Source organism: Asterias amurensis, chromosome 3, assembly GCF_032118995.1.
Source record: "Asterias amurensis chromosome 3, ASM3211899v1".
Classification (NCBI taxonomy): domain Eukaryota; kingdom Metazoa; phylum Echinodermata; class Asteroidea; order Forcipulatida; family Asteriidae; genus Asterias; species Asterias amurensis.
Genome location: NC_092650.1, coordinates 20,408,224 through 20,434,391, shown reverse-complemented (window position 1 = coordinate 20,434,391; position 26,168 = coordinate 20,408,224). Strand labels below are relative to the sequence as shown.

The following is a 26,168-nucleotide window of genomic DNA, read 5'->3' as shown; positions in this document are numbered from 1 at the left end:
CCTAATGCAAAAGCCTCTAAGTGAATAAAGAGAATAATAAAATACACAATGAGTGAAAGATACAATTACAAATAAGCAGATTACAACTAAGCAGCTTCGAACAAATGAGTTATGAATAGAGATTTAAAACATTGTAAAGAACTGTAGCTTGGCGATTATGCACAGGAAGACTATTCCAAAGAAACGTTGCGGCGTAAGAAAATGATCTGTGGCCATAAAACATGGAAGAAGCTGGTGTAGTTTAAAGCAATGACTATTAAGATGATTGTAAAGTCCGAGTGTGGGAATAATGGTGAAGAAGTTCAGATAAATATCCAGTAGATTGACGTGTTAGTACATGATATATTTTGTCTACCGGGAAGTGTTCTGGAATGCATGCAGACGTCACTCCTGTAATTAAGGTTAGAATGTTTTGAATAGAAACTTAACATACTGTATCTGCATGATTTGTTTTGCCCAGGTATGTGGAGGCCATTTTCCCAGGTTCGTATGGCATTCCCAAGCCACCATACTTTCCCTTCCAGAGATCCTATTGGTGTGGACAGTCAGCTCGGGGAGCCGGTGATATTGGTACAGAGATTGAGGTAAGGTTCAGAAAGGAATCATTATTCACTTGAGGCATGCATAATAAGAGGCGATCAATTACTCTGGGGTTTTAAACATATGAACTAGAATTTGCAGTTAATATTTCAAAGACCTCCAGCTTAGTTGTCCACTTTTATCATCTTTCACTTTTTCAGAAAGCAGCTCAGCACAAACAAATGTTTACCGGAATAAGGTTACCAGCCAAATTGACATGTTACATGTACAATTTGTGACTGGTATCCTGATAATTTCTGCTTAGCAGAGATGTGTTTTAAGCAATGAAATTGGACCCCGACATATTTTATTTAATTTATTTATTTTAATTCTTTGGACAAACAAAAAATGGGAAAGAAACCCAACAACAATTCAACAAGCGCAGGCCGACCAGGGAAGGGCAAAATAAAAAAACCCTGTCATCTTGTCATGCTTGTGACTTAGGATCCATCCGCCAGTATGAAGCCCCAATTCCCATAACACAGGTTTTCACAATAAATGACATATATTCTAAGCCTGAGCTCAAGCCAAAGGTGTGGTTTGGAAAAGGACTATATCTCTGCACACCTTTCATTAAAATAGTAAGCATTCTGTGACGCCTATAGGATGTGATAGAGTGCTATTAAGCACTGAGTAATATTATCTTTGATGATCATTTGTTTTGGTTCCCTCCCTACTACATGTACACGTATATATAGATGGGTCTGACTGAGAATGTAGATTCTGCAAACCATGAAGCAGACCCAGCAGGCGTCCCTGCAGGTATCAGGATCAAGGACCTCACTAAAGTCTACAAGGTGAGTCATACACCCTTTGGCACGCAAATCTCCTCAACTCCCCACAACCACCTTGCCAGTTGCTGCTTAAACTGCCCACATCCGCCCTGCCTGTTACTGCTCAAACAGCTTGTAACCACCTCGCCTGTTACTGCTCAAACTGCCCACATCTGTCCTGCTGTTTTTTTTACTTCTCAAACTGCCCACAACTGCCCTGCCTGTTTCCTCTTAACTGCCCTCAACCTCCCTGCTTGTAATACTCCTCAAACTGCCCCCAACCACCCTGCCTAATACTTCTCAACCTGCCCACAACAGCCCTGCCTGATATTCCTGCCTGCAACGGCCCTCAAAAATGAAATAGCTGTCGTTATAGGTTTTACACATGCGATAAAATGCAGCAAACAGCCATTGATACAATCTCAAATATTAAAGTTATTACACTGTAATTGTCACCAGAGTTCTGTCGGAAACAAGCTGGCCGTAGATGGTCTCTCACTCAGCATGTACCAGGGTCAAATCACAGCTCTGCTAGGACACAATGGAGCCGGTAAGACCACTACCATGTCCATCTTGACTGGACTGTTCTCACCATCGTCCGGCACGGCGTACGTCAACGGCTGTAGCATCGTCAATAACATAGACGGTGTGAGAAAGAGTCTGGGTCTTTGTCCTCAGCACAATGTGCTGTTTGATCGACTCACTGTGAAGGAACATCTCGAGTTCTTCATTTCACTGAAGGTTAGTTCAGATTTTACATATTCTTTGACAGTAAAAAAAAAATCAAAAGTTCTTTGTTAACATTTCTTGAATCTTTTGAGATTGTTGGTGTTACATTTTAGTAACAACGATGTGTGTTAGCACTGTACACTCCGTACTTTCCCAGGTTCTGTGAAAAAAAACCCCACAGGTATTTTACAAGGGTGGGATTCAAACCGATGACCTTTGCATATCTAGAGCAATCTTGAATTACTTTAGTATTGTTATTTTTTAAGGAATGAACCACAAGAGAAACTTACTGGGTAAATTTCAAATCATTTGGGGTTAAAGGTACATGTATTATTAAAAAATGTCCACAGATTTACATTAAACTTACACAGTTTGAAGTTAATGATAGTAGAAAGCTTCCTTTCAAATATTACTTACTGAGGTGCTATAGTTTTTGAGAAATGTGTAAAACAATTCACAAAATAATTTTTGTCTCAGTTTTGGCTGCCTCCTTCCCTCCCCTGTGGAAGTATCAAGCGATACAGGAGGATTTGAACCTGTGACCACCAGATTATCATGCTGGTGCTCTACCAACTGAGCTACATATCTAGCCCTAATGTGGGCGGTCTCCCTATTTTGGTGTACCAGTTAGCAGCCATTCATGTACTTTAGGGTGTCGTGGCCGAGCGGATAAGGGCACCGAAATTCAAGCTCTGGTGATTCTGTTCAGCTGCGTGTGGGTTCGACTCCCAGTTGTGACACTTGCAAGACACTTCACTTTAATTGCTTCTCTCCACCCAGGGGTACATGTAAATGGGTACCTGTGAGGGCAGAGATGGTTCTTGTGATTGATTTAGCCGAGTAGCGCATTTGTTGCACAAGGCTGTATACTCCCCAGGGAGCTGAGATGGTTTAAGGAATGATTTAAGGCCCAGTGACCAGGGGTAATAATGTTGGAGCTCCATGAGGGTCACTGCGTGACGGACCTGAGAAGCCATTTTTGTTATTAATATTATTATTAGGCTTAAATACTGGCCTTATTAAATTTGAATTATTGCATCTTGACATGAATTTTTTGTGTAGGGTAAGTCTGGTCCGGAGGCTAAGCAAGAGGTGAATACGATGATTGCTGATCTTCAGCTTGTCAACAAAGCAGACTCTCAATCGACTAGACTGTCAGGTGGAATGAAACGAAAACTAAGGTACACTTAAAGATCACCCTTGCTTCCAAGGGTGTATTCTATCTTGCTGCATAATCTTATCCCAGCATGCCATGTTCAGTCATAACTCCCCTAGAATTATTCAATTCAAACTCTGGTGTTTCTGATCAGCATAGTGTGGGTTTGAATCCCCAGCCGTGACACTTGTGTCCTTAAGCAAGACACTTAACCATTACTTTAGATGAGACGTAAAGCCGTTGGTCCTATGTGGTGTGTATTGCATGTAAAAGAACCCAGTAAACAGCTCCCTCTGAAGTGACGTAGTTTTTGAGAAATCACTGCAATAGCCTATCTTTCTGAAAGTTTGTAAATACTCGGCCCCTTGAGTACCTTGTTTGGTAGATACGTGTGCTATATAAGACTTTGATTTTATTATTATTATTAAGTAAGTGCTTAAAGTTTACTCTGTTGGTTTAACAGTTGCGCCATTGCTCTGATCGGAGGCTCTGAAGTAGTGATTCTTGATGAGCCGACGTCTGGAATGGATCCATACGCTAGACGAGCAACCTGGGATCTTCTCTTGAAATACCGTCAGGGCAGGACGATGGTTTTGACTACACATTTTATGTAAGTGTATGGGACAGAAACTGATTATTGACGAGTGTGCCACCAGGTGTTTACCTGAGGATAGGCCATATTGCGCAGTCATTTTCCAAGAGCAAGTTTGGGCTCAGCTTTTGTCAATTTGTGATTAAAGTCAAGCATGCATTTGCATGAATGCATGCTGTTTTTCACTCAAACTCGTCTGGTTGATCCAGTAGTAAAATCTACCAAAGATAAATTAATGTCATTTTGAACGAAATCTATAGTTTTATGGTTAAACTACATATTAAAATGTTAACTGTGGAAATTTTGTTTGGATTATTGCACTATTTAACCTTTATGTGGCATCTTAAAAAAGTGGCTTCACTTGCGAATTAAAATCTGGAGAGACTGTGCTTCAGAGCTAGGTTAATCCAGTAGGTCTGGGCCCCTGTGATGATTAATGTTAGAGATATGAAACATTGTACACAGATTTATTATTAATATTACCATTCTCCTTGTCAGAACTATGTCTTGACTGTTGTATTTACTCCTGCAGGGACGAGGCAGATCTTCTTGGTGATCGTATTGCTATTATGGCCAATGGGCAGTTGCTATGCAGTGGCTCCTCTCTCTTCCTCAAGAACAGGTCAGTCAACTTTTAAAAAACAAACAATTAAAGGGTCTATGTACTTTTTCCTAACACAAAACAAAATGTCCACAGATTTACATTAAACCTACACAGTTTGAAGATTATGATAGTAAAATGCTTCCCTTGAAATTTTACTTTCTGAGGTGCTGTAGTTTCTGAGAAATTAGTAAAAAAAAATAATTTTCGTCTCACTTTTAGCGTGTAAAAACGTGTTAACCAGTTATGCTATGGTTTTGGTATAATATCATAACTAGTTAAGGGGATTTTACATACTAAAATAATGTTCGTCTTCCGGAGACAGAAATTATTTTGTGACTTGTTTTACTCATTTCTCAAAACTACACAACCTCAGTTAGTAATATTTGAAGGGAAGCTTTCCACTATCATTATCCTCAAACCCTGTAAGTTTAATGTAAATCTGTGGACATTTTGAAAAAGTACCCGAATCCTTTAAGGCATTACGAAAAAGCTCCATTAAAGGCACTGGACATTATTGGTATTTACTCAAAATAACTGTTAACATAAAAACTAATGTGTTAACTAGCAATGGAGAGCTGTTGATGGTATAAACATTGTGAGAAACAGTTATGGAATTTTTTTTTATTCTGTCCCGAAAAAGAAACATTTCTACTGTCGGATATGTTCCTCAGACTGTGTATTCCTATTAGGGATTATTCTTCCTGTATGGACAGAGCTGCCATGCATTTTCTCAAAACCGCTACTTTCTTTAGAATAAAACTTTTCAGACGTCATTTTGATTGTACACTAGATATCTAAATCCTTAGAGGATTAAAAACATTGAATGGTTAAAAAAATACAAATGTATACTTTGCCTCGAAAGCATTTTGTCAAATTTATCTTGATCACTGCAGATTTGGAGTAGGGTACCATTTAACACTGGTGCGCAATAAGGACTGTGATGTCGATGTGGTGCACTCATTCATCAAGAAACATGTAGCACAGTCCGAGCTTGAAAGTAACGTCGGCAACGAGTTGGACTTCATTCTGCCAAGAGAGGACAGTGCAAGTTTCAAGCAACTATTCGCTGACCTTGAATGTATGTTCACTTCTTTTTCCTTCGGGTGTTCGTGTGATAGATTTCTTTAGTTTTTAGTGGATAAACTTGTGTAAAATTTTAACACAGAGTTGCCGTTTTATTCTCTGGTTGAATTATTTATTTTTTGTTATATAAGTGAACCCCAAACACAGCTAAAAGCTACTTAAATATTTTAGTATTTCTCAATATTCTTAAAGCCATTGGACAATTTTGGAACAGAAAAAAATTAAAAGTTTACAGATTTACAAATAACTTACAGGTTTACAGAAGGTAATGGTGAAAGACTTCTCTTGAAATATTACTCCATGAAATGCTTTACTTTTTGAGAAAACATTAAAACAACACCAATTCTCAATATCGAGAGTTACGGATTTATTCTAAACACATGTCATGACACGGCGAAACGTGCAGAAACAAGGGTGCGTTTTCCCGTTATATTCTCCAGACTCCGATGACCAATTGAGCCTAAATTTTCACAGGTTTGTTATTTTATATAAATTATAAGTTGTGATACACGAAGTATGGGCCTTTGGACATTACTGTTAACTGAAAGTGTACAATGGCTTTAACAAAGAATATTTTATGACATCACATTACCTCATTGGTGTATTGGCTGTTGATTCAATTGTCTTTCATTTAATTGCTATTTCACTGTTTCCAAGAAGTGTCAGATTTGGGCATAGGTTGCCACATACATGTATTTTTTTATTTATTTTTTATTTATGCAAGTCGCCTGACACACAAGGCCTGAAGGCCACTTCAAGGTGGGGGCTACAATTATTTTTTTCTAGAGGCCGTTGCCACCTACTCCTAGGGTTGAAACAGGGTTACCCCTTTCACAGTCCATACGAATGTAGGCTTGGGTATCATCAATTCGAAGCCTGGCCGGTAAAGCAGAAGGCACTACCTCCCCAATTTTATGTAGCAATTGTCACGACCAGGATCCGAACCAACAACCTGCTGATCAAACACCAGTGCTTGAATCCGGTGCTCTTAACCGCTCGGCCATGACACTGCCACTGCCACATCATGTACGATGTTATAAGGCATTATTATTGTCTTATTACACTTATAGATTCCAGGGGTCCACTGGGCATCGACAGCTTTGGTGTTTCCATAACAACCATGGAAGAAGTCTTCATGAAGGCTGGTGAGATGGCCGAGGATGAGCTGAACGGGAACGCCCCAACCCTCGGGAATGGAGAAGCGGCTGCTGACGCCTCTTCAAGAGAACAACTCACACCAAATGCTGAGATTCAAACCAATGGAAAAGTTTCCTCTCAAGCCTGGCTGGAAACAGGAGGTTTGTTCCCAAAGAAAGATAGATAGATAGATAAAATGGTTCTCACAACGTTTTTACATTAATTTAAAATTTGAAATTAAATAGGAGGCAAATACTCTCAGAATGTACTAAGTATGGAAACACACATCGGTTTATGGGTAAAAACCAAAATTAATATTCCTTATCAGCGATGCAAATTTAACATCTATTATACCGTTGCGGTACCCGCTGGCAAAACATAGGATTTTAACTGCTTCTAGCTACCAGGCAATCTCGGTAGTCTAGTAGGTAAGACACTGCTCTAGAATTGCAAGGGTCTTGGGTTCGAATTCCACCGGAGTAAATATGCCTGTGATATTTTTTCACAGGACTTGGGGAAAGTACTGAGTATACAGTGCTAACACACATTGGTTTATGGGTAAAAACCAGAAAGTATTCTTTATCCTGATGCAAATTTAACATCTATTAAAAATATTCTGCTTGAACTTCTCCATTATTCTTCTAGATGTGCACACCGGTATCAGTTTGAAGATGCACCAGTTTGTTGCCATCTTCATCAAGCGATTCCTGTACAGCAAACGAGACAAGAAATCCATTGTCACTCAGTTCATCCTTCCGATTGTCTTCGTCATCTTCGGCCTTCTCATCATTAAGACAAGCGATGGCCTGGTCAGTGACCCTGCCCGCATCTTGAACTTGATGAATATCTCACGCTACGACCCGTCAATCTCACCCAAGGTGTTCTATGCTGACCTTCGAAACATGACCAATAACGAGGACTTGGTAGAGGTTAGTGGAATCAATAGAAATGACACTAAGCACTATTGGTAATTACTCAAAATAATTATTAGCTTAAAACCTTACTTGGTAACGAGTATTGGAGAGTCCTGATTGTATGAAACATTGTGAGAAGCGGCTCCCTCTGAAGTAACGGTGTTTTCGAGAAAGAAGTAATTTTCCATGGATTTATTTTCCAGACCTCATAATTAGTTTTTGAGGTCTCAAATTCAAGCATGTGAAAGAGCACAACTTAGTGTGACAAGGGTGTTATTATCTCGCAACTTCGACAACCAATTTAGCTCAAATGTTCACAGGTTTGTTATTTTAGGCATACATGTATGTTGAGATACACCAAGTGAGAAGACTGGTCTATGACAATTACCAGTAGTGTCCAATGCCTTTAAGTGGAGGTCACTAGTTCTGTTAATCAGTGTAGGCAAAAAAACATGTACACTGCACATGTACATGTATGCACAACCCTAGCTGGGGGTCTTATTTCATAGAGCTGCTTATCACAAAGTAGCCCAATCATAAAAATAAATAAATGTTATTCTTGAATCTACATTTTTAATTTTTCTTGATAAGAAAATCAATATCACTGTCACTTATTCCTTACCTAATCCAAACCTAATACGGCCAGCAGAAGTGCTGTATTTTTATATATTCGTTTGCTTTTGTGTACAAAATGCATCCATCATTTAATCAGTGTTAATTTTCTAAACTATTTTGATGCAGATTCCTGCAGATGCCTTTGATCCTTTCCTCAATGTATCGGCAGACGACCTGCTCTCATTCTTAAACATATCCTCGGATGCGATCGGTAATAACACACTCAACGTGACGGATTTCGGTAATAATAGCTTCCTGTTTAACGTGACGGATGTAATTGGAGACCAAGATTTATTACAGGTAAGGGGAATAGTGTAACAGTGAGGTTGTGTTTGAATTAGTGGCTGTGTGTTTTGCTAAGGCGATGTCTGAATTGGTGGCTAGTCTTAGCTGTAGCTGTAGTCATCAATTGGATACTGTCTAAGTGTTGCCAGGGCATCCTATTCTACCATTTTATTTCATTTTTCTTTAATTTTATTTTACACAACATCCAACAGCACAAGGACGGATAAAAACATCAATATTAAACATTATAAAAACAGTAAAATTTAACAATAAATTAAGGAAGTAAACTAAAAAACATAAAAATACACATGCAAGTTAACATACTACGCTCAAGCCGTTTTGCTTCAAAGCAAAAAGGTTTGCTACATTTCTTATTTCATTCATTCTTCCTCTGTCACTCGTCCTATGATCATCTAGAGCCACTAAACTTGTTGAGCCATGTTCCAAAAGAAGTTTTGGGACATGGCATTTGCTACAGCTGCTCCCCGTTTTTGGAGTGGGTTACCACTGCACATTAAGCTGTACATACAAATATTTAGTTCCGTTCCTTAAAGTCACCTGGAAATAGAATTTTTTTTCTTTCAAACATAAGAGTTTATGCTTACAAACAATAAAACAATTTTTTTAGTAATTGTTTGTCACGATTTATATGTTTAAAAAATATATAAAGTTGTTTGGGGCTGACTCCGCCTACCCCTTTTGTGACGTCAATCAAGGCAGACTTTGCCTGCAATGCGTATAGTAAACACACGTGCAAAGTACATGTACGTCCAAGTCGTGAGTTGGTACATTTCAAAATGTTGCATTCAGCAGCAATACACCTGGCATTGCCGGAAAAAAACATTTTAATTTTTTTTTGAAACGTACAAACTCACAACTTGGTCCGTACATGTACTTTGCAATTGTGTTTACTCTACGCATTACAGGCAAAGTCTGCCTCGATTGACGTCACGAACAGCGCCCTCTCGGGTCGGGGTCTACTCTTAAATTTGTAAATAACATAAGAACTGATTTTTTAAAACCTTAGTTAACTGTTTATTCACATTCCACTCATCAAAACACATATGTTAGTGACAAAAGCTTTATTTTGAAAAAATACCACTTCCAGGTGACTTTAAGTACTTTTAAATCTCTACTCAAAGTAATTTTTTCTGTCTTTCTTCTTTGCTAAGTGCATTTTAATTGTTATTTTTTCATATATCAGGCCTTGAAATATATCAGGCCTTGGCACCCACAGCATTTGTTGTGGTGCCCTGTGCTTTTGCTATGGTGCCCTGTGCAAGTTTCTTGTACTAATTTACATTTTCTGTATAGACGTGCCCCTTATACCAGAGGGAAATTTGGTGCCCCTTCAAGAGTGACATTTTAGACCTTATGTATTTTAAAGTTTTTGTATAGGAACTTTGTACTGTATTTATGGTATTCTTGTAGGCACAATGAGCATTCTAAGGGTTTAGATGGTCATGTGCCTCGTGGATAAAAAGCAAATTATTTTTTATTTTTACCCATAAACACCAATGTGTGTTAGCACTGTATACTCAATACTACTAGGGGTGTTTTCTGTGTGTGCAAACTTTTCTACTATTAGAAAACACTGACTGAGAAACCCTTTTTGAACATATTATAAATCCTGCAGTTTGTACCGGTTGTCCTGGATGAAGTGCCCATCGCATCGATTAATGTGTCGGCAGCGGTTGGTACCCTTGTCAGTGATAACACCGGTAACATGATCAATGGTGTAGCTAAGACCAGCGATCACGATTGCTGCGACTACTCTAATATAATCCTCAACAATGAATGTGCCAACTTGGTAAGTAAAGGCTGTAGAAATAGAGTAAAGAGAGTGTCAAGTGAGGATTCAGTTTAAAGGATTTGGGTACCTTTTCAAAATGTCCATAGATATACATTAAACTGATAGGGTGTGAAGATAATGATAGTGGAAAGCTTGCCTTCAAATATTACTTACTGAGGTGCTGTAGTTTTTGAGAAATGAGTAAAACAATGTCATGAAAATACGTTTGTTAATGATAACAAAAATAATCGTCTCATGAGACGAAAATTATTTTCATGACATTGTTTTACTCATTTCCCAAAAAACTACAGCACCTCAGCACGTAATATTTTCAGGGAAGCTTTCTACTATCATTATCTTCAATCTGTGTAGGTTTAGTGTAAATCTGTGGACATTGTGTTTTTTGTCCTACAAAAGTTACATAGACCCTTTAACAACCCAGTTGTTAAAAATTTTTATGGCATCACGCCGATCTTATATTAAGCCAAGTTCCCGATTCACTATAGCTGAAGTAGTAGACCAGGCTGATTTTCTTCTTTCCACACAGGTAGCATGTAGTAGTAAAAATACAGGACAATTCCTTTTCAGAACTGAAAAGGCTCCGAATTCCGAAAATCTACCCTCTACCCATTGCTTCGTCCTTTGGATCGGCAGAAAGCTGTTGGTCCCATGTGTTGTGTAGCGCACGTAAAAGAACCCTGTGCACTTATCGAAAATAGAAGGGGCTCGTCCCAGAGTTCCTGGTTTGATTGGCAGCATGTTGCGCCCCCAGCACCTTGTAAACCACTATGGTGCTATGTAAAAGGAGCAGATCTCATAATTCAAACGTAGTTCTACATACCATGCAGGAAAATACTGTATGTTAAAGCGCCTTGAGCGTCACTGATTGACGGATTTTGGTTATATACGAAGCCACTATTTATTATTATGATATTAATACTATTATTATTGATGTTGTGATGTGTTTCTTTCTACTAATTATGACAGCTGTACAACTCCTCAATGGGAAGTGAACTTTGTGCCGACGTGGAATCTTTTGGGTACTACAGCTGCCAGAGATGTCTTACCAGCACCAGGTACTGATCAAGTTGGGCCCTTTTTGAAATCTCAGTTTTGCCTTTGGCTCTGACTTGAGCTCTGACTACAATAAAAGAACCTGTGACCTCCAGATAAATGTGCTGGCGCACTACATGTACCAACTGAGATATCTAGCCCTAATGTTGGCGGTCTCCCTATCTTGGCAACTGCTTTGCTTAGAGTGCCAGTCGGAAGCCATTCAATCTGAAACTGCCATAATGTACATGTACATGTAGCCAGGGATAACGCCCAATTTTAGGATACAACTCGTGAAGCAACATGCAAGGGGTCACCTTAAAGCCACTGGACAATTTTGGTAAACAGTATTGTCCAAAGGCCCCCACTTCGTGTATGACAACTGATATAAAAATAACAAACCTGTGAAAATTTAGGCTCAATCGGTCATCGGAGTCGGGAGAAAATAACCGGGAAAACCCACCCTTGTTTCCGCACGTATTGCCGTGTCATGACATGTGTTTAAAATAAATCAATAATTCTCGACAAAGAGAATTGGTAATTGTTTTAATGTTTTCTCAAGAAGTAAAGCATTTCATGGAATAATATTTCAAGAGAAGTCTTTCACCATTACCTTCTGTAAACCCTTTAAGTTATTTGTAAATCTGTGATTTTTTTTTTTTTTTTTCTGTGCCGAAAGTGTATAATGGCTTCAAAGGAATGCACCTTTTTTTCTTCAAATAATAAGTAATAAACTACATGTACATGTACAAAGTTGTTGATTTTAATTCAATTCGTGGTGTGCAAAAAATATTGGTTAGGACAGAATTTGAAATTGCGACCTTTGGATTAATGTGAGGGTACTTTACCAACCCTAGCCATCTAGCCTTAAAGGCAGTGGACACTTATGGTAATTACCCAAACTAATTGTTAGCATAAAACCTTGCTTGGTAATGAGTAATTGGGAGAGGTTGATGGTATAAAACATTGTGAGAAATGGCTCCCTCTGAAGTGACATAGTTTTTGGGAAAGAAGTATTTTTCTACGAATTTGATTTTGAGACCTCAAGTTTAGAAATTGAGGTCTCGAAATCAACAAATTTGTTTGACAAGGGTGTTTTTTTCTTGCATTATTATCTCGCTAGTTCGATGACCGATTGAGCTCAAATTTTCACAGGTTTGTTATTTTATGTATATGTTGAGATACACCAAGTGAGAAACCTGGTCTTTGACAATTACCAATAGTGTCTACTGGCTTTAATGTCGGTGGTATCCCTATTTTGTTGATATCTTTGTGCGTTGTACCAGTCAGAAGCGATGCAACCTGATTTACACTCGGTACCTCATTACAACAAGAGTGTTCTCATTATTATATGTTGTGTCTTAACATATTCATTTGTAGTGTGAACAACCCTTGTATTGTTTTGTTTTAATATCAATTTCTAGTTTTGAGGAGAAAATCAGCTACAATGTCACCAAACCATTAACAGGGTAAGTTATGATTAGTTCTTTCACTCGCATTTCATCTCCAACAAATTTACCTTAAAGCCAGGTTCATAGCTAAAGGTAGGGCCATACTTTGAAAATGACCTCATCAAGAAATTGTGTAAAATTGATCTGAAATTCTATACTTGTTATAAAGTTGGTCGTGGCAGTAAACATGCCATGAAATTATTTCATGTGAATTGTCGTCATTTATTAGAAAAAAAACGGAAGAAAAAGATTGAGTCTCCACAAAGATCGCGCATGCAGGCGACTTTGGAAATCTTTTATTTATGGCCAGAGTTTTGGTTGGTACCATACCATAACAGGTTTTATCAGACTGAAACTTTCACAGCGGACTTGTACATGTAACTTGTTGAAATAAATTCTCCCATAAATTACCATTATGTTGACAAAAAAACAAACAATGACCCCACCAAATATTAAACCAAATATATATTGATACCTCACCATGCAACGCCTTAAATCCTGTGCAAGTGACTTGCAGTTAAAATCCATCTTAGCTCTTTGTGAAACCGGGCCCTGAAGCCATTTCATAAACATGCCAAGAGCTTGAGTTTGGTGCGCTAGACCGCTCCACCTCGATACTCAAAAGCTGACTTTGCCATTCTCCAAATTTCTCCGATATAGAACTACAGAGGAGAGCATCGATTGCCCAATCGGCGCAAACACCATGGTCCTGGCGGATGTAAATACCTTCTTCCAAGACTACGTCCTCAATCAGAGTGAAGGTGACAATTTGTTCTTCAATAAGTATGTGGCTGGTTTCACCCTGGCAGACACCAGTGCAGGAGGTATCCTACTGACAGGCTGGTACAGCAATGAGGTGAGCTCTCAGACACTTAAATTTCAAACCTTAAAGAGAGGCACCTTTTTGGGTGCAACTTCCTTTTGGTACATGTACATTGTAAGCAGTGTTGTAACAACCACAGTCTGCAGTGCCGGGCAGGCCTTCCCAGAAGTAACAAAGCACTCTGAGAAAATTATATTTGAATGCAATTCTTCCTTGTGGTACATGTACATTGTCAGCAGTGTTGTAGCCACGGTAGGCAGTGCCATGGGGGGGGGGGGGGGCTGCCAAGAAGTAACACATTTTGCCCAGCACTCTGAGACAAATACACTGTGTTGCCCAGCACAGATTTCCCCCAGATTGCACTTCAACAACAGGCCTAATATCTAAACATAAATACATTTGTTGAGCCGCTCACCCTTGGTTGACTAAATTTGATTTAGAGCCCACCACTATAATTGGTCTAGCTACAACACTGGTCAGTACAGACTTCCAAGCTTTTTGCTATAGTTAAAGGGAAGGTACACGTTTGATAACCACTCTTTAAAATTAATTGCAATAAAAACCTTTGTTTAGAAGCCTACAGTACATTAGCTTTTAATTTGTAGCACAATATAAAGCATTTCGAGAAACATTTCACTTTGAAGTTATGCGGTTATAGAAAAAGATGCCAGTATAATGGAAGTGTCATGGCTGAGTGGTTAAGATCATCGAATTCAAACTCTGGTGTTTCTGATCAGCAGAGTGTGGGTTCGAATCCCCAGCCCTGACACTTGTGTCCTTAAGCAAGACACTTAACCATTGCTTGGTCCTTCGGATGGGACGTAAAGCCGTTGGTCCCATGTGTTGTGTAACGCATGTAATAGAACCCAGTGCACTTATCGAAAAGAGAAGGGGTTCGCCCAGGTGTTCCTGGCTGTGGCTGCTTAATGCGCCGTAGCACCTTGTAAACCCTTACAAGGTGCTAACTAATTGGGTCTCAAAATTCATCACTGCAATAACCTATCTTTCTGAAAGTTTGTATATACTCAGCGCCTTGAGTACCTTGTTTGGTAGATACGTGCGCTATATAAGACTTCGATATTATTATTATTAGTAGTAGTAGTATTTATGCCCTAAAATTTGAATCTGAAACGAGTTACTGCCAGGTGTTGCCTTGGTTAACTTGAGTAAATTATTGTTCGCTGAAATAATTAAGTTTTCTAGTTTTCGTTTCATCTGCCATTTGCATACCACTGACATGTACATATACATGACTTACATGTCCATGTATGTACAGAAATTTTTGGTTGCCCTCTTTTGACCAAATCACCGATCCTTTTGATTGACAACCCCTCAACTATGAGATGCCCAGTTTGTACCATCTGTTCAAAATAATTTGTTGAAAATAATGTCGCCAAGTGCTGACAGTGGCCCCTTCAGGGTTTCGACATCACATGCATAATGACATCACTGGTGTATTTTGTATATGGGTAAAATTCAAAATGAATGCATGTATTCTTTATCCCCGATGCAAGTTTAACATCTATTAAATCACTGGTTTGTTCGCGGATTTACTGAAAAACAACACTGGAGAAGGATGTTCAGATTTACTTTTTTGTATACTTCAATTTACAAACGGTTTCATTTGTGTTTAACTCAATTTCTTCATTGATTGAACACTTGTTAAATGATTTTTAGCAAAGATTATTTGTTGCAATTTGTGTTCAAGCTGGTATTCATAACTGACCCTTTTTTCCCCTGTAGGCTTACCATACTTCCAGTGAAGTTCTGAACGCCATGTCCAACATTGTGCTGAAGTACTTCACCAATGAAACGTACAGTATAACAACCATCAATCATCCACTGCCGAATAGTGCTGTCAATCAGGTAAGGACAGTTGGCTATTGTGAATCCATAGTCGGTACGCACGCATAAGGCTTGGTCGCTAGCTAGACCAGCATGCACCTCATTCAACAGTTAGCACTTGCGCAATGTGTATTTGCGAAAAGGTCTAAGAGAAAGTTAGGGCACAGGTTTTGCTTTTCACTGTGCAAACATTCTTCAAAAGAGAACAAAATAAACCTGTACAATAAAAACCTGACTCGACAAAGAAAAGACAACAGTTGTCTTTTCTTTGACGAGTCAGGGTTTCATTGTGACTGACATTTTTCAAAGGAAAATGATTAACATGTGTTTTTTCCTCTTTTAAGCTGATGTCCTCTTATTGTGTTTGCTATTCCTCCTTTTTTTTTTCTTCACTTTCTGTGTACCAAAGTATAGGAATATTATCTTTTCCTCTTTTTTTCTTGCCTAATTTTCTCTTTTCCTTTTCTAAGATACATGGATAGTTACTCTCACATGAAACACTGAACCGCCAAAAAGTGCCTGACAAATAACAAAAGCAGATGCTTGAATATCATCCTGAATCGGTTAAAACATCATATCTTATTGATTTCAAGGTTGATGTTTCACTTATCTTCATTTTTAATGTGAATTCTCCAGTTTTGAAATGCCTGATTTTAAGTTATTATAAGCCAACGATTTTAAGAAAAGTGAAGTTAAAGAAACCAAATAGAGAGAAGACAATAAAAGAGGATCAGCTTAAGATGGACAACCTCAGAGAATTTTTCCAGGGTAAGCCCGGACAGTCAGGTTTGGGAAGGAAGGCCCAATCAACATTGGAATTGGCACCTTGGTCCTAGAGGTTGAAGGCGAGGAAATAAACCACTACGCTAACCTGACAATCTTATGTTGGCTTTGGGTGTCACAATTGTACAGTTGAAGGCTGTTTGGGATGTTCCTTTATGGACGCCTTTTTACTGCAGTTCATAAAGTTACATCCTAACTTTTTCTTTCTCTTGCAGGTTGAGAATGCTGCAGAAAGTACAGACACCTTTTCCTTATCTCTGCTGATCCTGTACGGTATGTCCTTCTTATCGGCCAGCTTCATCCATTTCATCGTCACTGAGAAACAAAGCAAGGTCAGTAACAGATGATAAGCTTATCGTGTTGACTAAGATTTGTTGTAGCATTTTAAAACCAGTGATTTCTCAAAGGCAAGTTCAAACGCTATTGTAGGATTTGGACTTTGCATGGTCGTAATAAAAGAATACATAGATTCGTTTATTAAAAAACTTGTCTTGCTATTTAATCTACTACCATATAGAGATTTCAGAATTCTGGACACTATATACTTAGTTCTGAAATGAACTGTCCTGATAATGAAGTGATACCTGGGCAGGAGGTAGACATTTTGCCAGGACTACTACTTTTGCTTAGGCTAAATAAAATAAAAATACCAGTTGATCGTCCGGATTTTTCAAAAAGAGGAGGATGAGGGCCTTACTATTTACTATGTACTATTTCTTTTCAAGATGGCCGCTTAGTATTTCAATTCAAACAGGCCACCAATTCTTCAGTTTGAACCCATTGCAAGCTTATTTTACACCTATTTGTTGCATGAGGACCTGTGTTAAAACTGTTAGTATTTTTTAACAGGGTGGGATGTGTAAAAAGATTTGCTGGTAGGCATTCACTATTATTGTATATGAAACAGACGGTTACACACGTTCGAGAGCATCACGTTAGATTCAGAAAAAGCTAATAGGCCAGTCTTTCCCCCCCCCAAAAAATAAAAAAATAACATAAAGTTAAAAAAAGGATGCAGCCCCCAAAAAGGATGCGGGTCGGGAAACGATCAACCGGTATTTCTTTTTATTTGGCCTTAGTCGATTGAGGGGACTTGTTATTAATTTCAATTCTACGGAGTGAATTCTTAAATGTTCTCAACATTTCGACAAGCTTGTTCTAGTCATTGCCAGGAAACTGACATATCCCTATTGAAGTCACAGCCGAATTCCTGCTTTCCCTGATTGTAGTCAATAATTAAACATGATAGTTATTTTCAGGACTACTGTGTTTTGTCTCCAGAGTTCCGAAGTCTACTTCACAGGCTAGATCTGATCTGACCATGCTCTTGTCATTATCAAGTTAATGCAAATTGTAAACTAAATATATTGATACCTCACCGTACAATGCCTCAAAACCCATATTATTAATGACCTGTTTTCACACTCGCAGGCCAAGCATCTTCAGATGGTCGGAGGGTTGGATGGCTTCACCTACTGGGTAGCCAACCTCTGCTGGGACTCCATTAACTATTTCCTCGTCTACATTGTCATCCTCATTGTCTTTGCTGCCTTTAACGTGGCAGCGTTTAGTGGAGAAAATCTCGGCACGGTGGCAATTATTTTGGTAAGTAATTGTGCTTTTTGCCACAGCTTTTAGTCTCCTTGAAACTGTAAATGATACAGACTACCTGCACAATTTGCAACCCACCCATTCTTGGGTTGCACGGTTGGCTTGTGCGTAAAGCGCTCGCCTCTCACCAAGGTGACCCCGGTTCGATTCCCGGTCGGGGCCATATGTGAGTTGAGTTGTGCGTTGGTTCTCTGCTGTGCCACGAGGGTTTTCCAGACTATCCGGTTTTCCTCCCTCAGGAAAAAATCAAACACTTTCGATCTTGGCTGTGCTCCGTGGTCATAATGGGTTGATGTGGCTGGCAGCTGAATGCGCCCTTGCATGCCTGCTTCTCGAACACGCTGTAGCCGCGTCCTTCGCAATTCAGCTCTAGCTGCGAGTAAGGACGATTAGCCCCCCCAAATTATTATTATTCTGTTTTTTGCATCCCTGTGGAAACATCTTTTGTTCTGTCCTTTGTCCCTGTAGTTAAAAACCCTACATTGATTTTGACGCACCCATCCTGTCCGTCATTTTCAGAGTCAATAAATGTGCACAAAGGAATCAACTCCCAAAAAAGCGGAAATTGTAAAAGCACATTGCTTTGAGTGCGTTCTGCATTATACAGAGGGTCTATAGACATCATGCCTTTAATACCCCATTCATAAATACATGAGGCAGTTTATCCATTCTGATTGGTAATTCTGATATTTTAAGGAAGACTTTTAACTATCATTATCTCCACCTGGTGTAAGTTTTTTTTGAATCAGTAGACATTGTGTTTTGTCTTACAAAAATTACACAGATCCTTTAAGAAAAACAGCTGCTTTTTTTCCCATTTTTAAAGACAGCTTTTTGGTGTCATATGAAAGTTGATTCCAAACATCTAAACCTTTCCCCCCAGAATCATGTATTTTTTATTCGGCAGCTGTTTCAAAAATGTTAGGTTTGTTGTGAGACACACAGTCCTATTATTAAACTGTGATTTGTTTTTCTCTTATTGCAGCTGTTATTTGGTTGGGCAGCGGTTCCATTTGTCTACCTGCTCTCCTACTTGTTCAAGACTCCCGTCACTGCATACGCCGTGACCGTCACACTCCTGTCAATCTTGGGCTTGGTAAGAAAAAAAATGTTCCTCAGTCATATTTTTCCCCACTCAAAAGTCTGGTAAAGAATTAACTTTTATTTGATATGATTTTGCATGATTTTCTCAAAACTAATTTTCTTGAAGGAAATAAAGCAATCCATGTTGTTTTGTTTTTCGTTACTGTTTGTTTTGTCCCCATGTTTGTATTTTGTCTGTCTCGGCTGTCTTCTACAAGCCTATGCTTACCCTGACAGCCTCATACTCTATTATTTTTGGTCTACATACTCACTAGATGAACTCTTTTGCTCTCCAGTTTCTTTGCTTGATTATTTTGCTTATCTATGTAATATTTTATGCGTATAAAAATATGTTATGTTTTGAGAAGAGAAGTATGAAATAAATGTTGACTTGAATGAATCAATGAATCACCAAAGAGAAAACTAAAAAGTCCACATTGTGTCTCAACCTGTAGTTTTGCATTTCTGGCGATGATGCACAGAGTCTGTTAACCTCCTGAATTGTAACATCTGGAAGATTCCAGGGGTCAATTTCGAAAAGACATAGGACTAAGTTAGGACTAGTCCTAGCTAGGAGATATTAAAAACGTATGGCTAGTCCCAAATTAAAACAAGTAACTTGTTCTAACTCGAGATAAGACTAGTAGAGTTAAGACTAGAGTTAAGACTAGTCTTGACTCTTTGTGAAATCGAACCTAGGATCCAGACTAAATTGGCCCCTACCCATTTTCATTTATCCATGACATTCAATAACAGCACTTATCCTTGCAGTCTCATTTCGTTGATCCCATTCTTAATCCATCTATAAATCCTATCCAAATCTCTTTAATCCACAGGGTACCATCATCACAGTGTTTGTCCTTGAGATCATAGGGACCTACGAAGATGAGGTGTTGATCGTGGATCATGTATTCATGGCTTTACCTACTCATTGCTTAGCAAGAGGACTCATTCAACTAGCAACCAATGTTGCTATTAGGTCCACCTGTACTGCTTCAGACTTGTAAGTAATTGTAATAATAATATTAATATTGATAATAATATACATAATAGTAATAATAATAATAATAAAAAAAAGTGTACCTACAGTATATAGCGCCTAACATCTCATGTAAGTCTGTAAGCGCTCAGAAGAAGAAAATCAAAAAACAAGTGCAAAGAATTGAACAGAATTTTTTTGAGATGACTCTTGAAGTTTGAGACGGCGGTACATGTATATGTAGCTTGTTTGATGTGTAGAGGGAGATAGTGCCATAAATGAGGTGCAGCAAACTGAAAGCTATGTTCACCATATGTGACCTATCACCACAAAATGAGCTGAAAGTCAACATTTACAAAAAATTAGCTATTGTAGCCATTGGTATTTCTGAATTCTGCAGATCAAGAGCTTTCCAATGGTATATAGCACTTGGGGTAATAATAATCCTCCAAACCGACAGAGCTTGTGGAAACAAGAGAGTTCTCACTTATCTATTGAGAAAGATTTGACTTCGACCGGCTGTAATGGGAAATGGCACAGTGCGACTTTCAGCTCATTTCTCGTGACAGGTCACATAAAAAATTATGTTTTGGCTGCAATGTTTTTAATGTCTTTGTTCAATGAACGGAGGTTTCTTGTATGGGGGTGAGTTGATCTTTCAAGTAGGTCGGACCATCTTCCTCGACTGCATTGAAATGTTTGGAGGAGTTTTTTGAAGATTAGTGTGAGGAGTCATTCTTTACTGTGGGATAATGAACATGGGTTGGTGGCTTGCCGTTGTTTACTCCTTGAGTACCTGACATGGTTTTACGTTTTGAACATTAAATACCAATCTTTCAATTTTTCTCCCCAGAAATTCTGTATAATTTGCATACGCCAACAACAAATTTCGGAAACAGTGTGACATTAACTATTTAACAGATTTAAAGAGTGGAATTTTTGTGTTCATTTTCAAATGATCCATCTCTTGGGCTCATCTTACTTCATTTGAATCTTTGCCATTCTATTTCCACAGGGATATGGAGTTCTGTAAGGCTATCAATGTGACCTATTTTGATAACAACCTGGATTGGGATCAGCCTGGCGTTGGGCAGCATTGCTTCTACCTAGCTATGGAAGGAATCATTTATTTTGCCCTCACTCTTCTCGTAGAGGTTAGACTTTTATTTTGAATGTACAACTTTTATTATTTTTAAATTTTATTTTGTTTTTGGGAAGACCAATTTTATACCCTTCCTCCAAAAATGCTTATTCCAATTTCTGCAATCACTTGTCACATTAACATTAATAATAATCATCATAAAAAATGATAATGATAATAAGACGAATTATACATTAGGCGCTAAACAAAGAGCAGAGCGTCTAACAAGGGGAGGGAAACAAATAAGCGAAAACTAATATGAAAACAACCTAATGACTAGCCAAGGAAACAAAACATTAAAAGGAACATTAACTGTATAGATAGCTCCCACTTGATGTTACTCTGGGGGTAATATAAATGTTTAAGTGCAAAACTTTGCAGTGTGCATAAATACCGCGTGTGACACGCATGAGTTTCAACTTCTTTGCCTGATTGGTTGCTGTAACACTTGGCTGCATCGTGACATTCTTGATGGAGGTCATTGCTCTAACCTAAGTTGTTTATAAAGATGGCATTTATCAATTCTCTCTTCAGATGCAATTCTTTATTCCATCTCGCTCGGCTAAGTATCTGAAGCATCATAGCTCGGCTCCAGAGGTAAGAAATTAAACCAGATTAAACAACAATTACCTTTAAAGGCAGTGGACACTGTTGGTAATAACTCAAAATCAATATTATCATAAAACCTTTCTTGATTACGAGTAATGGGGAGCGGTTGATACTCCCTCTGAAGTAATGTAGTTTTCGACCAAAAAGTAATTTTCCACACATTTGATTTAGAGACCTCAGGTTTAGAATTTGAGGTCTCGAAATCAAGCATCGAAGCACACAACTCAAATTTTCACAGGTTTGTTATTTTATGCATAGGTTGAGATACAGCAACTGTGAAGACTAGTCTTTGACAATTACCAATAGTGTCCAGTGTCTTTAAGGTCAATATAAACTTAATATGATTCCTCTGTACAAAAGTGCGCAGACCATATTTGAAATATAGAATGTTTTGGGATCGTTAACAACATTACACTTGAAGGGTACCAGACACGGTAGCATTTTACACGATTTAAACTGAGGTTACAGACTTGTAAACTTTTTACCCTCTTATATAAGACTGTCGGGTATTGGGAAATGAGTGGATCACAAAACTAAAGTTGACCTTGTAGCCCTTTTGTAAATTAATACGCTGGAGAGTTCTTTCAGAACTAAGTAGTTTTCCGAATTCTGAAATCTACTCGGTGGCCGCGCTAGCAAGACAAATTCTCAAAGCACAAATCTACACAGCTATAGAGTTGATAAACACAAGTAAACTGAATTTACATTGACTCCGCACTTTTCAAAGCCTTGATAAGTCAGTAAAGGACCTTTTGCAGTTTTAATGGCAGGACTATTTTCACTTGCAGGATATCGATGTTGCCGCCGAGAGAAAGAAAGTGGAAGATTTGAATCATAGGGAAGGTGACTATGCTGTCATTCTTAAGAACCTCTCCAAGACGTATCGAAGCAAACCCTCCCCCGCTGTGGACCAGCTCAACCTGGCTATACCCAAAGGAGAATGCTTCGGTCTGCTGGGTGTGAATGGTAAGACACATCAGGACAGTGTTCATCATGGCACAGTTTCATAAAGCTGTTTAGCAGAAAAACTCTGCTTAGCAAATTTCCTTGACTAAGCAAGAAATGACTAAAGATGCAGCATTGGTAACTGTATGGTGTTCACTTCCTCTGAATGGTGTTAAGTCAACATAGAAATGTTTGGACTCTAATAAGATGGGTATGCCTGCCCTCATGCTACATTGTAGGAGTGGGTGCCTTGGGTTACACTAGTAATAAGCATCAACTTCAAGCAAAGCCATGTGATGTACATGTACATGTACATGTGTATGTGAGAGGACATTGGTTAATTGTTTGTGAATTTGATTCTCAGGTGCTGGTAAAACAACCAGCTTTGGTATGCTGACTGGTGATTTGAGTATTACAGCTGGTAAGACGTACATGGAAGGATACAGCATCCAAGCTGACCGTAGAAAGGTTTGTTTGAAATGTTACTAATTATCTAGAATCTGAACGAATTCTTGATTATATTACTTCTTTAAGAGGCTTTTTTTTAAGGTCCTTGGCAGTTCTCGCCAGTAGTGTGCATGCTCAGACCATGGAGGAAGGAATAGAAGGAGCTCGAACGACCCGCAAAACCAGAGAGTAACAAAAGAATACCCTGACAATGCCCCCTTCTAACTAGTGGAAAAAGATGGGAGACCTCCAGCTGGACGGCCGATTAACGAGCAGGATTAGATTTCTTTGTATAGAACGTGCGGTACCGCCGCTCTGCACCGTTGCCTTCGTGTAAAGTTGAATCATTGGAGACAAGAATTGTGAATATACCCGTTTTCATTTACCGTTTGTGGTGTTTTTACTGAAACATCATGGCATATTTTATCATTTTTTTTTTACTTTCCGGTCACTAGCGGTGGTTCAAAATTTGGGTATTAGCACACGAGGGTGGTTGGTATTGTTTTTCTGTGTTATATCCATACGACATACGACACCATGGTTGAGTGAAGAACCAAGTGCGCACGCGCAAACTCACATACGCCAGGTCGCCCATTGTCTGTATAAGGTATGTCGGTGATTACGAGGTGTTGTTAAACGACCGCGGTACCGCAGGTTCGACTTTTGAAGTCCCTTCGTTCGAGCTCCTTCTATTCCTTCCTCCATGCTCAGACCTACCCGCATGCTCAGAGCCGCAAAAAAAAGGACCGTTACATGTATGTCTAAAAAATGTCCCATTGAGTTGAAGTCAATTACATGGGAAAGCATACCCAGAGTTGTACATAGGGACTTATAACAAAATGGAACAAAGGTCCCCATAAAATTTTGCTTTGCTAAACTGGGTTTCCACAATGCGATTCTTTAGAAAAGAGAACAATAGAAAAACAGTAGGAAGTCCCTGCGAGTCTCTGTGCAAAAGTAATCGACTCCACACACTGTATTAACATAATGTTTGGTCTGTCTCTTCTGCTTTATTATATAGGCTCAACAGAAAATGGGATACTGTCCTCAGGTGAGTTTGGTTCTTTTTTGCCATCTGTAAAAGTGTTAGATTTTGTGTTCATCCTTGTTTGTACTGCACATATAACTGAACCCTACGTTGTACATGCACTTCTAGCAAGTAGTGTTTCATATTAATAGCGTCTGCTGAAAATTGCAGCTGCAATCCTCTCCTTGGAACATATTGACATCAACAACTAACTGAAGTCCTCAACCAAGACAGCTCTCATCCAGATTCCGGAATGACATTGCACAAAGGTCAATTGAGGTCATGAGTCTGCAGCACACCAATACAAATATGTTAGGCCACATAAAATAAAAAAAGTTGTTGATCCTCCCCGCCCGACCGTTCAAAAACCCCCGACCACCCCCCCCCCCTTTTTTAATTTTTTTTAAAATCATAAAAAACAACCTTTTCAATGATATTTTCGATCAAATGGTTGAAAAAGCAGGATACTAGGCGTAGCAGAAATGTTGTGCAGTAGTGTCAAGGACTGGTGCTGAGGTTATGGTCTGACATTGTGATCCTATATTTTTACCATGGCTGGATTTCTCTTTGTACTTTAACTGCCCAGATTTGTCAGCTGATATTTTTTTTCAAAATGTACAGGTTTGAATAGATGTTTAAAGAAGGTTTTTATTCATGTTGGCAAAGAAAAAAATTCTTCAAATACTTACTTGGGCTACACTGTGCTTAGTGGTTTGAAAAAAGTTTACAGAAAATGTCACCTAGGAGTTAAATTTGTTTGACAAAACTATTGAAAAAAATCTCTGTTTTATAGTGATTGTGATGATTTCTTTATTCTGGATTTCATATTTGGCATGTCAACAAAACTTATTTAAAAAAAAAAAAAAAAAAAAAAAAAAAAAAAACCTCACTCCCTCCCCCATCTGCAAAAAAAAACAAGGGCGATCAAATTTTTAAAATTTTATGTGGCATTATAACTAGGGCTCATTTTTTAAAGCCTGATTCATACTTCATGCGAAAGCGATTGCAAGGTATTATTTGGTGACATAATAATTGGTACACCCCCTTACTCCAATTGTGACGCGAGAAAATTTGCTTCGCTTTCGCTTTAAGTTTTAGCCAGGCTTTAGCTGGCCCCAGTCTCGAAATTGGGACCAATCGGGCAGAGATGGTTGTGTTGTGACCGTTGTAACGTGACCTGCGTCACGCTTATATTGCACACTCTAAGGAAATAAATCATCTATTGCATTTCCAAACAGTTTTTGTGAAATTTTAGAAAAATTATGGTGTTTTTGTATTTTTTTGGTTGTGGCTGTGAAAGCCCTTGTCCAAAGCATGCCACCAATTTATATTTATGTTTGAATGCAGTTTGATGCGTTGATTGACCAACTGACCGGTCGTGAGCTTCTGATGCTATTCGCTAGACTGAGAGGTATCCCTAGACACAATATCCAAGCTGTAGTCAAGAGTACCATCACTCATCTTAATCTGGATAAGTGGGCAGATAAGCTCTGTGGTACCTACAGGTAGGTCATCTCATTCATTCATTCATTCAAACTGATATTTATCTCGTTTTGAATCTTGTGTTTGTTATTTATTTTCAAGGTTTCATTAGATGTTAATAGATTTAATAGATTTTGTTTCTGATCGGGGATTACGAATATAGATGTTTTACCCTTAAACCGTTGTGTATTTTAAAAGCAGTTTATATGTATACTCAGCACTTTCCCCGAGTTCGGGTACTTTTTCAAAATGTCCACAGATTTACATTAAACTTACAGGGTTTGAAGGTAATGATAGTGGAAAGCTTCCCTTCAAATATTACTAACTAAGGTTTTGTAGTTTTTGAGAAATGAGTAAAACAAGTCACAAAAAAATTTTGGTCTCATGAGACCAAAATTATTTTAGCATGTAAAATCCCCTTAACCAGTTATGATATTATACCAAACCATAGCATAACTGGTTAATACGTTTTTACATGCAAAAACTGAGACGAAAATTATTACTTTTACTCATTTCTCAAAAACTACTGCACCTCAGTAAGTAAAATTTCCAGGGAAGCTTTCTACTATCATAATCTTCAAACTGTGTAAGTTTAATGTAAATCTGTGGACATTGTGTTTTTTGTTAGGA

General features: G+C 38.5%; 1 protein-coding gene across 2 annotated transcripts in view; it reads left to right on the top strand.

Moving 5' to 3' along the window:
• LOC139934744 (phospholipid-transporting ATPase ABCA3-like) overlaps positions 1-26,168 on the top strand; it is a 58,428-nt gene that overhangs the window by 23,156 nt on the left and 9,104 nt on the right. The window contains exons 12-36 of one of the 2 annotated variants that reach the window (XM_071929135.1): positions 461-584; positions 1,278-1,376; positions 1,812-2,093; positions 3,144-3,262; positions 3,701-3,847; positions 4,362-4,451; positions 5,327-5,511; positions 6,587-6,814; positions 7,299-7,582; positions 8,309-8,482; positions 10,104-10,277; positions 11,247-11,335; positions 12,737-12,781; positions 13,424-13,619; positions 15,330-15,452; positions 16,430-16,546; positions 17,646-17,819; positions 18,811-18,921; positions 19,745-19,911; positions 20,903-21,041; positions 21,563-21,625; positions 22,426-22,603; positions 22,947-23,050; positions 24,051-24,080; positions 25,404-25,561. In XM_071929135.1, coding sequence (XP_071785236.1) covers positions 461-584; positions 1,278-1,376; positions 1,812-2,093; positions 3,144-3,262; positions 3,701-3,847; positions 4,362-4,451; positions 5,327-5,511; positions 6,587-6,814; positions 7,299-7,582; positions 8,309-8,482; positions 10,104-10,277; positions 11,247-11,335; positions 12,737-12,781; positions 13,424-13,619; positions 15,330-15,452; positions 16,430-16,546; positions 17,646-17,819; positions 18,811-18,921; positions 19,745-19,911; positions 20,903-21,041; positions 21,563-21,625; positions 22,426-22,603; positions 22,947-23,050; positions 24,051-24,080; positions 25,404-25,561 — 3,600 coding nt within the window. The remainder of the gene's footprint in view (positions 1-460; positions 585-1,277; positions 1,377-1,811; positions 2,094-3,143; positions 3,263-3,700; positions 3,848-4,361; positions 4,452-5,326; positions 5,512-6,586; positions 6,815-7,298; positions 7,583-8,308; positions 8,483-10,103; positions 10,278-11,246; positions 11,336-12,736; positions 12,782-13,423; positions 13,620-15,329; positions 15,453-16,429; positions 16,547-17,645; positions 17,820-18,810; positions 18,922-19,744; positions 19,912-20,902; positions 21,042-21,562; positions 21,626-22,425; positions 22,604-22,946; positions 23,051-24,050; positions 24,081-25,403; positions 25,562-26,168) is intronic. The other variant, XM_071929136.1, reaches the window with a different exon arrangement.